At 40.2% G+C, this 12749-nt stretch overlaps 1 protein-coding gene across 2 annotated transcripts in view; it reads right to left on the bottom strand.

The window, feature by feature from the left end:
• AFG2A (AFG2 AAA ATPase homolog A) overlaps window positions 1-12749 on the bottom strand; it is a 149569-nt gene that overhangs the window by 126334 nt on the left and 10486 nt on the right. For both annotated transcript variants that reach the window (XM_083460333.1, XM_083460334.1), the window contains exons 9-10: window positions 12416-12671; window positions 852-1006 (exon numbers count right to left, since the gene is read on the bottom strand). In XM_083460333.1, coding sequence (XP_083316459.1) covers window positions 852-1006; window positions 12416-12671 — 411 coding nt within the window. The remainder of the gene's footprint in view (window positions 1-851; window positions 1007-12415; window positions 12672-12749) is intronic.

The raw sequence follows: 12749 nt of genomic DNA, 5'->3' as shown, positions 1-12749 counted from the left end.
TGTAACCCAAGGTATGACTGAACAGTACTGAGGCTCGTGAATTAGCAAGGCCTAGTTGAAAAGCACATCAAAGTGCAAGTAGATAAATAGGTACCGCTCCAGCGGGAAGGTAAACGGCCTTTCCGAGCGCTCCTCTCGTTCACCAGAAGTGGCTTAGTCATGCTGGCCACATGACCCGGAAGCTGTACGCCGGCTCCCTCGACCAATAAAGCGAGATGAGCGCTGCAACCCCAGAGTCGGTCACGACTGGACCTAATGGTCAGGGGTCCCTTTACCTTTAGTGTCAGCACACTCAGGCAGCTGCTGCAGGCCCAGCAGGGTCTACCACTAGTGCCTGCCTTTAGAAACAAAACAAACAAACAAACAAACGTCCCGAGGGCTCCAATCAGCACCAGAAATGTGAATCTGGGAGTCACTGCCATTTTCAGTTTCCCACAATATTCTACTTACCAGAGCACTGCTGCCATCGCTATGTCAGCCTGTCATGGAAAACGAATATCAGCATCTGTGAGGAGCCCCATCGAACCTGGAGCCAACCCCAAAATTAACAACCACCCAGGGCAGAAGATTCCTGAGTTAAAATGGCATTGCAGCAGCAGCAATAAATCTCTGCCCTTCATCAGTAGATCAGGATGGTTCACAACGCAAAATTGCAGTATTAAAAACCACAAAACACATCATAAACTCAAGAACAACAACAAACCAATAACACCCCCCTCCCACAACGCATATAAAGGGCATCGGATGTCTCCCTTGAGCTACAATTGTCACCAGACGGTGACTGCTATCAAGTATGTGGCTTTCCTATGTTTGAATAATTATTTCAGAATATTGTACTGGGCAAAACTTACTTTTGGCACATCAACTGCCACTTCCCTCATGGCACTGGGCCTGACGTCGTTCATTGCCTGCAGGAAGTCGCTGCGAGTAACTATCACTGATCCAGAGACATCCTCATCCAAGAGGTTTGCTTTCTCCCCAAGTACTCTCCGTAAAGCATACAAGCCTGCACTTGGCACAGAATACGAAAACACGGCATCAGATTATCGCTCCCCACAAATATATGGCGTGCCACGTATGACATAAAATAGATACACCCAGGGATAAGGAGAATTCATTTGAATCCTCACTTGAAGTAATCAAGCAGGGAAAGAATATGACAAGTTTACTATACAGTGGTGCCTCGCAAGACGAAAAGAATCCGTTCTGTGATTCTCTTCGTCTAGCGGTTTTTTCGTCTTGCGAAGCAAGCCCATTGACGAATTAGCGGATTAGCGCTATTAGCGGCTTATCTGCTGATCGGATCAGCTGATAAGCGGCTTAGCGGCTTAGAAGGGGGGGGGGAAAGCCCCGCAGGAACTCGCAAGGCATTGTCGTCTTGCGAAGCAAGCCCATAGGAGATTCGTTTTGCGAAGCACCTCCAAAACGGAAAACCCTTTCGTCTAGCGGGTTTTCCGTCTTGCGAGGCATTCGTCTTGCGGGGCACCACTGTATCTCAATAATGTAAGATTACATCCATATAAAATAATTGTTCCTCTGTGGGACGAAAACATTAAGGAGATGAATACAGATGAATACTGGCAGAATTTCTTAAAGATCATGTAAGCTAGGCCCTGTAACACACACACACACACACACACAGCCTCACATCAGCCTTTGCTCACAAGCTTACATAGTAAAGGGAGAGCGAGAATATATGAGGGCCAACCTGAGCTCTAATATAATGTTGCCTTCCCCATGTGAAAAAAAGATCAAACTCATTTGCTTTTCCTCAGTGGCAGCTGGTAATATTTGACTTGGTAGGGCGGCAAATTTAAACCTTGCTGTTTTCATCGTAATAGGATTTGCATAGCATTTATTTAGAAAATTGTGCCTTTACCCAGCTGCAAAGTGCCACTGTCACCTCTTTTTAAAAAACAACAACACAAACTTCAATTATTCATTGCACATCTATGGGCAACGGAAGAATTTCCATGTAAGATGGACCAAGTATGATTCTCAGAAAAGATTAGCTCCATACCTCTTATGGAGCCACACCACAAAACGTTAAGTGTCTGAATTCATGTGTTGATTACACCTACACAGGCATTGCAAAAAAAGCTAAAGAAACACAAACCTATAAAATGTGGAGAACACTTGCTTCCAGTTGCATGTGATTTTCCTGCCCTTGATAATCAATATAACTTTTTTATTATCCAAAACATTTACTGCTCTAATTAAAAGAACAAAGTTCACCAAGCAATAGACAAAAAATGATTGCTTCATTTGAAGTAGGGCATATCAGAACATATTTGCAATGCATGCTTTGGTCCTGAAAATGTGAAATAATAATCTCTGCTCACATGCAGAGTCTATCAAACTAGCAAGTAATCATAATCAAGTCTCTTATGTCTGGAAGGGGCTGGAGGGAAGAAGAGAAGCCAAACAGACATTATTAAATGTCGCTCTCAATATGGAACATTCAACAATATGCCATATGAATTGCTAACGGCAAAATACACCAATGACCTTTAGCATCTAGTGTTGTCATGCATTTTCTTCATATAAAGCAATATATTATCTTCAAATTAAGTATACTGTAATGTGGTATAGAATGAATGATTGCTGTTCCTAGGTTCAAGAACACCAACGCTTCCAATTAAAAGAATAAACCAGTTATTTCACTGAGAAGGTTAGCCCGTGCATATCCAAGATCTTTGCTAGAGACAATGTCCCACATTGTAAGAGAATTTAAAAGTTAATCCGTTTGTTTAAAGCAGCAAAATATTTACTTGTAGTTTGATTCACTGATAAAAAATAATGACCTCTTTCGGTCTTCATCAAGTATACCCTCCTTATTTCCAACCCAAAACCTTTCAATAAAATATCATATGCAGAAAAGCAGCATTTAACAACTTGTCCCATTTCCCATTACATGACGTATCTTTAAAAAGGAGTTCCTGTTTTTTATCTGTAGCTACTCCATTAAAAATATCCAGGAAAAACACAGTTCCTATTAAGCACCGTCACTGCAAGGGTCAAGCAAGAACACTGCCTTCCCCTGTTGTCATAGTTTTACAAATCAGCAATAAAGAATTGCAGTCTTAAAACAGAAAAAAGATAAGCAACGTCAGAACTGTCCAAAATAAAGCTTGAATCCATTAAGCCTTCTAATGATTAAGATATGGGTGTGTGCACGCTGTGCTACAGGTCAGCCTTTAATTGAAAGAATATTTTACAATAAAGGAATAATGAAAGACAGATTGAAAGCAAGACCTCAGTTCTTCCTGTTTCCTCTTGTTAGCATCATTTGTTCCTGCCCTCCCCGCTGATCCTTGACCTTAAAAATTGGTTGCATTATGGCCGGGAAAGGATAAAGTCAGTACCTTGCCAGGAAGATAAATATATAGCCCTTTCTTTAAAGGCACGTTAAAAAAGAAAAAAATACATCCAGATTAGGGCTTCTAATTTGTAAGATTGCACAAGCCCTGAGTAATGAACTCAAAACGCACATTTTGTTTAAACTGCAGCCCAGAAAATAGTGAACATCTGGCCAACACAAACGAGGTTTTTCAGATAGGGTTTGTTGAAGCACGTTTTGGATCAGATGCATCCTTTGCCTTCTATTGTAAGTTGGCTTTGAGAACATACTTATGTATCAGATGGCACCTATTTCCAGTGGCTTAGTGAACAATCATGTTCTCTTACCACCAACTAATTATTTGACCTCCCTTGCAACTCTTATTCAAAACAAGTAATCATTCTGAAACAAGAGACTACCTAAACAAAACAAAACAAAAATCTACAGTATTTGCTTTAAGGTTTTTTTCATGTGGTTCATGTAACCTTTGTAAAAGCAAATCACTGCCAGTTGCTGCATTTACCTACATGCTTCTACTTGTGTGACCTGCAACAAAATGTTGCAGTGTGAAATATTCTTCTTGTCCTCCATGACACTCCATTCCACAGTCAACATTCCATAGCTACCAAACACTCTCAGCTCTCACTGGTTGTTTGGTGGGGTTCTCTGCCCCCTTTCCTACACACACACACAAAACACACACACAATTTCTGCAAACTATCAAGTTATTGACACCTCCCTCTTGTGCATGGTGGAGCCATTTTGGTTACATAAGAAACACTCCCAGTCTAAATATCAGAAATAGACAAATGACCTAAAATAATTGCTACCTAGCAACAGTGGAAGGCTTTAAGGATGTAGCATAAGAGAACCTTGTGCCATCACTGCTCCTAAGACAGCACCCAAATTAAAACAGGGCCAGAGGCACCCCATATTGGAAATGTTTTGCCTGCTAAAATATGAGACACCCCCCGTCAGTATTGGCACCCCAACTAGCTCTTGGGAATACACTTATCTGGACATTCCCCTGATCTCCTGTTTTAATTAACTGTTATGTTGTTTTGATGAGATTGTTTATTGTAGATTATTTAGTTGTGGGTGAATGCTTAGTTTTTTATGTTTTGATGAAATTGTCTATTGTGTATTTTAATTATGTGTGACTATATTCTTTATCATCTGTTTTTTACTTATAAACCACTTACAGGATACAAGTAAGGAGCCTATTAATTAATTACCGTATTGGCCAAATGTAAGCCGCACCTGAATATAAGTCACTCCCTTAAAATTCCGCAGGCACTCACACCCGTTCCGTTTTACCGTATGTCTGTTTCAGCAGCAAGATCGTAAAAGCTGATTTTTGTAAGGTCGCGAGTTTAAGCCGCACTTTGACTTTCCACGGTTGGCCTTTGGGGGGGGGGGGAGTGAGGCTTATATTCAGGCCAATATGGTAATCAAGAACAACAACCATCTTTTCTAACCATCCCCCCTTTTTAAACAACGATCCCACAATTTGACTAAAATTGTGGGGGAATAAAATGTGGTGTTTCAGACTGTCATATCAGAATCCCTTATAAGTTATACATTCTAAACTCATGAAGAATCTTCCTGGATCAGATCAAAGGCCCATCCAGTCCGGCCTCCTATTCTTATGGCGGCTGACTAGGAACTATAGGAAGCCCACAACCAAGACCTGAACACAACAGCAAAAACCACATCACGGCATTCACCACCTACAGAATAAGAAAAAGGAAAGTCTACTTTGTCAGGCAGATATTCCTTCCTGGACTGGAACATGCATGGGCCACCAAGTGAGAAGCACAAGATTCAGGAATTTGGAAATGAGGAATGTCTCCTGAATATTAACATAAATAAAACAATTTTCAGGCACCTAACCTTTTATCAACATCAGATGAACCTTCGAAATTGCAAATCTGTAATTCAGATTTAACAGAAGACAGAAAACTGCAGGATTTTCTAGCCTGGCATTTTCTGCTCTAACATTCTATTAATTCAAATTAAAAAAGCCACCTCTATTGGTCTGTCTCCCACCCCCCCCAACTGTATTACCTGGGCTATGAAGGCACCCAAAAGGTTTTAAAGCAAAGATTATGGGACAATGCACACAGTGACTTGCGATCTCGGTCACACGCAGTCTGTAGTCCGCTGGCAGCAGGAGTTCAATATGGGTATGTCTTTGAGTTAACATCTTACATCAAAAACCTAACAGTACCTAATTATCGAAGGCTTTTCACCAAAGCCAGACTGAATGTCTTCCCCTCTGCAGTGCTAGATGGTAGGTTGAGAGGAGTTCCCTACCAGGACAGACTTTGCTCGTGTGCTCAAGACATTGATTTCATAGATCATATTTTGTTACATTGTGCGAAGTATGAGCAGGCCAGGGCTGAACTGATACTACCCTTGCTGGTGCCTTTCCCGAGAAAGTCAGAGGCTCACTATGTCAGGTTCCTACTGGAAGACCGTACAAAAGCTAGAACATTGGCAGTGGCAAAGTTTTTATCAGTAGTTGCAAGAATAAACGAGCCCTATATTCTAAACAAAGTGCTTGATTAACCTGGAGGTAGACGGTATGAACTCTGTATTAATTTGTAATGTTTTGTTGGGTCTCTGGACCGTAATAAAGATTGATGATGAATTCAAATATCTGGATTCAAAATGGCATGCAACATGTCAGATGGCTGTTGCGGTTGCTCAAGAGTAACCAGGCAGGACTCCAAACCTGTGTTTTACAGGTTTTTAATTTGGTGCAAACTATTTACAGTGAAGAGCCCCAAGGCTCATGTCTGGCTCAATCGCTAGCAGAATCCGGGAGTGGTCTTTTTTTGGACCTCCCCCAACAGAAGAGTTTCATTACCCCCAACCTTCTCCTCCCCTTTTTGCGCCTTAGGCTACTGCGTAGGATGGGCGATGGGAAGGGCGTGTTTCCCTTCTGTCCACCTTGCCCAGGAGCGGTGTTAAGGCTCCCACAAGTATTCTCTGGTCCTTGCACCTCTTCCCCACTAGAGGTGGGGCTTTCCTAATCCCCGTAAGAGGAACCGCTTCGCAAGATTTTCGGAGGCTCCCTGTAACACAACTCCCCTTCTATTCCTCGCTTCTGAGCCAATGGCAGTTCCCAGACATAACAACAGCATTTTAAACCACACAAACAAGGGAAGGGTTGTCAAATTTCTTTTCCCTAAACAATATGAAATTATTATTATTATTACAAAGAAATTAAATTTGCATATCTGAAGATCTCAGGGCAGTTCACAGCGGAAAAGAGAGAGAATGCAAAATGTAAAATACGTAAAACCAAACCAAAACCAGAACAATAACCCCCCCTCCCAAAAACACATTTAGAATGTCAATCAGCCCAATACCTGGTTGAAGAGAAACATTTTCACCTGGCACCTAAAGATATGTATCAAAGCAGCCAGGCAAGGCTCCCTGGGGAGTGCATTCCACAAATGGGGAGCCACTGCAGAAAAGGCCATGGTGCCATTCTCCAGACCTCTCATGGAGGAGGCACACAAAATTAGAGTTGTTCCTAGAGAATTGTGTGTATAAAAATGAATTTGGAAATGTTGGCTATATTGACTTGTTCTAGGAATGTCAAAATTACAAACCCACTGAATGAGAAAATGTCATGTGCCACCTCCTGGGTTCCAGGTTCATTTCCTACTTTCTCAGTGAAGGCACTTCAGGCAACGGGGATTAGAGCTATAAGCAAATACTGCCCTATACTGGGGCAGAGGATAGGAAGATGAATGTTAGGCAGTGTGGTTCATTTTATGTATGATCTCTTTAAAGACATGAAACCTAAGTATTCCTTGTCTATATGCCAAGTTTATTAAGTAAAAGCCTGTTGAGAATGTGCGCTTTACTCAGACATTTTAAACACGGGGAAGGGATGTGTGTAATGTTACGAATTAGCTGTGAAAGCAATACAAGATTTATCCTGTTCATACAAGTATAACCCTCAGGTCCTTTGCAACCTATACACTGCAAGTTCACTTGGCTAAACTGCTACATGGAGGCACATGTAATTTACAGTCCTTCATGAACAACCTAGAATTTGCTGAAACATGCCTGTTGGCCTAAACAGATGTTATGGCAAGGCATAGAAGGGGAAAGCAGATTGATTTCAATTCCAAGAGTTTTATTACACAGGAATTCTTTTCCACAACGATGACTGTACACACTTGTTTTATTTGCCAAGGCAGAGTGTCAGGAGAATTATTATTCTCAAACCTAAAACTATTCACAGCTGGAAATAATTGTACTGAGAAGAACCAATTCATTAACAGAACACTAGTTCTAAAAGTTAACCTAAATAAAATATAGATTTAGACTTAGAGAATATATAAAAGTGCAATTTTCTCATTCAGTGGGTTTGTAATTATGATGGAAAGTATTCTTATAAAAGGCCAGCTTTCCCCACAGGCCGATTTTGACAACCTGTCAATCACCTGACATCATAACAACATCAGGTAACTGATAACTGTCAAAAGTCCCCTTCTGCAGCACTTCTGAAATGCCAGACAACCAGCTGGCCACCAGGAGTTTCAGAAGAACTGTACAAAGCTAACTGACAGGGGCAGATATGAAGAGGAAAAAGAAGTTATCAGCCAAGATTCAAGCAAACATGACTCAAAATATATAATTAGATGTGTGTGAGTCTAATTAATACAACATTTGAAAACATATGTGGAACAAATGAATGAAACGGGAAGACAAGAGTTCCACTGTGGAGCTTATATTGACGAGCAAGTATATTTAGCATTGCAGCCCAAGTCTGACTTCTCTTAGTTCCATCACAGTGTCCATTTTAGAAAGGGCTGGGGGGATTGTTTCTGGATGGAAGTAGAAGATCAGCATGTTCCATCTTGTTTTACACATGTTCCCTCAAGCATCAACATCCAGATGTAACTACTTCTACATAAAAGCAATTACTCCAAACCGATGTTCTTAAAAATAACCCACAAGCATATGTTACAGCTTTGGTCAACAAAAGCCATTATGCCTTGCATGTGGACACACAGGCAGTGCTGTATCAGGATGTTACCTCCTAGGAGAGAGAGAAAAGTCGATTGTTCACTTCAATTTCAAGATTTAACAGGTCTTTGCCAGATTGTGAACAAGCTACCAATAATTTGTAGAAGTCATTTCTATGCTTGTGGTTTTATTTGCAAGTTATACAAGCACTCATGTTCCTTGCAGCCAGGATGAAGATTTATAAAACATCATGAAGGACAAAAAAAGCATCTTTTAAGCCCATCCCAAGTAATTGCCTAGAAACAACTTGGCAATTTCTAGCAATACTTACTTTCAGGGGTCTAAAACTTGTTTTGTGCTTGTTTACTTAGAAGTTAAGACCTACAAAGCTCGATGAGACTGCCTAGGATTTTAAACTTGGGTGGATCTACATTCATGGTTTTTAATATTAAGGGAAGATAAGGAATGGTTTTGATAACATATATGGACACATGACACCCTAGTTTTAATGTTCATCATTAAAATGTGACACCAGAGGGCGCTGCAGAGCAACCAGCAGCAGGGAAACAGCATTTTGATGGGGATAAAACAGGATAAAAACGCTTTAATTTACAAGCATGCCCTGTGACGTTTCAGAACGACATACGCACTATCGTTCAATATGTACTATGTTCAATTAATGCTAAACAGGTCAGTGTAGATCCAGCCCTTGATTTCCGTTTTCTTTAGTTAGTGGTGGTAGTAGTAGTAGTAGTAGTAGTAGTACAGTAGTACCTCGGGTTACATACGCTTCAGGTTACACAATCCGCTAACCCAGAAATAGTGCTTCAGGTTAAGAACTTTGCTTCAGGATAAGAACAGAAATCATGCTCCGGTGGCACGGCAGCAGCAGGAGGCCCCATTAGCTAAAGAGGTGCTTCAGGTTAAAAACAGTTTCAGGTTAAGTACGGACCTCCGGAACGAATTAAATACTTAACCTGAGGTACCACTGTAGTAGTAGTAGTAGTAGTTGTTATTAAGGTAACATATATTGTTTAGCAGCAGATAGCACAACTTGTCCCCCTGCCACTTGATTTTGTCCAGCTCTCAACTGATTTTTGAACTCTGGGGAGGTTAAAGGAAGGACAGTTCAGAAGTTCTGTAAGGGGAACAAACATCCACAAATGTGCACACATGGAACATGTGCAGACATGGACTAGCATACAAAGGGAAGTCCCTGGAGAGGGCAGTCAAAGGGAAAAACCAACCCGAACTTTGCAGATGTACCACGGAACAAAAACAATTCTCAGCACGTCATTGTGATGGAGCATCTTCCATACCCAGCTGCAACCTCAGTGTTTAAATCATGCGCAATTCCTTTCAGTATTTGAGTCTGTAACTTTTTAAGAAGTCTGCACAGTGTAGCCAACAATATCTTTTAAGATAAGCGCTAGCATTTTTCAAGCCAGCATTCCCATTCACTGTAAACAAGATGACCCTTCTCAGATCCTGAAAAATAAATTTACATTCATAATCAATCCTGCCTGAAACTTACAGGCAGCCTTAGAAGGATAAATTTATAAGGAATTGCTATATTTGGAAGCCTATGTTGCTAGGCACTTTAAAACATTCAACACTGTTTATTCCACTTATATCCTCATTGCCCAGCTAACATGCCATTTGTTATGCTGTTTTTGAAATACAGCGGAGGTCTCCCTTTGTAGCATGATAAACATTTAGAGAAATAAAACTCTCGTCAGCTTCTACCAGAATGGCCAGTGGTCAGGGATGAAGGGAGTTGTAGCCTAAGAACATCTAGAGGGCACCGTGTTGGGTACCGCTTCCTAAGGAGAGCAGAGACATATTACCACATAGTGGTAGCAACTGTTTAGACAGGAGAAATCAGAGCATTCTGAAAATATTCCAACCCAGTAACTTTTCAGAACAAGCCAAAACAGGAAACAGTGGAAAGCTAGGAAACAATTAATTCCAAGAATATTTTCCCACAATGCATAGTACTGTAAGTTAATACTGTCTCTCCCCCCCCCCATTAAAAAGTGTTGTGGAATACACATCATTTAAAAAGAAGAAGACCCAAGCTTAAGAAAGGAAGCAGCATTCTTTTTAGGTAAGGGTATCATCTCAATCTTTTGGAATACTTGCCTTTCAACAAAAGATTGTACTCAAGGCGTTCAGAGCTCAGAAAAATGCTTTGGAGAAGACAATACTCTATTTATGGTGAGACATGCTTCCCGTAAAGGACCCAGAACACTGAGTTTCCCAGAGGGCAATGGCATAAGGTAGAAGAGGCAGAGGAACGTGAAATGTCTTCTTTGACAGTATGTTACCTTGCAATGCACAAGTTATCTTTCAGTAAAAGATTTTATTTGAGTATGGTTTACTGTAGTCTTGCCTTTTAAAGGAATTCAAGAGGGAAAAATCAGAAATTTCTGTACGAAATCAGAAAAAATGCAATTAAGTGAAAGTGAGATATTCCTGTCCCGAAAGGCCAAGTAAGGGAGCATCAACAAAAATTATACCTGGATACAAAACCACTGCAGTAGTATATATAACAGCTCTTATCAATCTTATGGGTACAAATGGTGAGAAGGATTTTGTATAGAAGGAAGCTCATTTTATTTAAAGGAAAAAAATGTTCGTTTGTTTTTAAACATTATAGTGAGATATATCACTGCCTAGTTATGCAGACAATGATGCTTTGCTCCATAAATTCTATTTTATAAAGCAAATCTGGACAAATCTATCCAATGGCTAAACTGGCTTTTGAAGGAAGAACACCTTCTTGAAGAAAACATTCTACAACAAGCTCTATTAAGAAACTTTACCATCTGTATTTTTTTAAAAAAATGGCAGACGACTTCGTATTTTATAACAGAATACACTAATAGTCTAGGTTTACAAAACAGTGAAGCAAGCTATACATACAATTATTTCAGGTTCTTTATTATTTTAGACTCTTAAATCTAAATATTCTGTTCATAGAGTTGTAAGCAATTTCTTTCAGCTAGTGGATGTGTTTAGATTGGTTGAAACCATTATTCCACCACTAGATGTCACCCTAGTATAACAATTGATGAAGAAAGCTCACAAGAGAAGGGCTCACTTTTTAGTACCAAAGCTTTGCAAATATGCCACTGAAATTATTGAAGTTATTGCCATTTGTAATAAAATACTGTTAACTTTACACAAAATAAGCAGTGGAATCTTATGCACATTCAATCTGAAGTCAGTTCCACTGAGCTCAATGCGACTTACTCCTAATTTTCTGATTCAGTAATCTATAAGCTTACATACTCTTCAAATCAGCATAGTACTGTATTGTCCAAAATAAATATATCCACACCTATTTTTTAATTTGTACCACAGTCTGCTTAATTAGAGGGTTTACACTAGCAGTCTGTTGGACACAAAACACCATGTTTAGAAAAGTCACGTGAATTAAATGTCCCGTAAACAGAATTCAAATGTTAAGAAGGTTGTCAATTGTTGTTGGTTTTTTGATAGATGATCTGCTGTTTAAACAATCAGTTAAATTTAAATACATTTGCATGTCACAAAAAAAAACAGACAACAAATGTCTTTTTTGCAATATTAAGGAAGCATGAGCAAATGCACAACTGAACAAAGTTTAAAAGTTTAAAAGGAAAGGTAATATTTAATGTATAGTATTATTTTTCACTCACTATTACAGTACAGTGGTACCTCAGGTTAAGAACTTAATTTGTTCCAGAGGTCCGTTCTTAACCTGACACTGTTCTTAACCTGAGGTACCACTTTAGCTAATGGGGCCTCCTGCTGCCGCCCTGCCACCGGCGCGCAATTTCTGTTTTCATCCTGAAGCAAAGTTCTTAACCCGAAGTACTATTTCTGGGTTAGCGGAGTCTGTAACCTGAAGCGACTATAACCTGAAGTGTCTGTAACCCAAGGTACCACTGTACAGTAAACACAATCAAAATGACCTCAACAAACTGAATAATGAACAACCGTTCCTTCTTCAGCCTTGCTTATTAAAATTTGTCTTCACTGACAAGAACTACACACTCATTCAGCTAATTATTTGATATAAAAGTGTTTATAGCTCACCTGCTTCTTTGCAGACTGCAGCTAGGTCTGCTCCTACATATCCATGGGTGCTGTCAGCCAACTGAACCAGCTCTGTTGCCGTCAGTGAATGAGGAACCTTGTTCAGAAGCTTATTGAAAATGTCCCGTCGGTCCTGAGCGTTGGGAACCCCAATTTCTATCTCCTTATCAAAGCGGCCAGGTCTGCGTAGGGCTGAATCCAGAGCGTGGGGGCGATTAGTGGCCCCAAGTACTAAGAGTTGCCCTTCATTGCCTTCCTGAATGACCAACACAAAACAAGTTCACTGTAATTCAGGAACAATGCGGTATAATCAAAAGCACTGTGCTTTGGGATT

This window comes from Podarcis liolepis (assembly GCF_965112155.1).
Source record: "Podarcis liolepis genome assembly, chromosome: 9".
Classification (NCBI taxonomy): domain Eukaryota; kingdom Metazoa; phylum Chordata; class Lepidosauria; order Squamata; family Lacertidae; genus Podarcis; species Podarcis liolepis.
The sequence above is the reverse complement of the archived record's forward strand: the minus strand, read 5'-3'. Positions and strand labels throughout refer to the sequence as shown.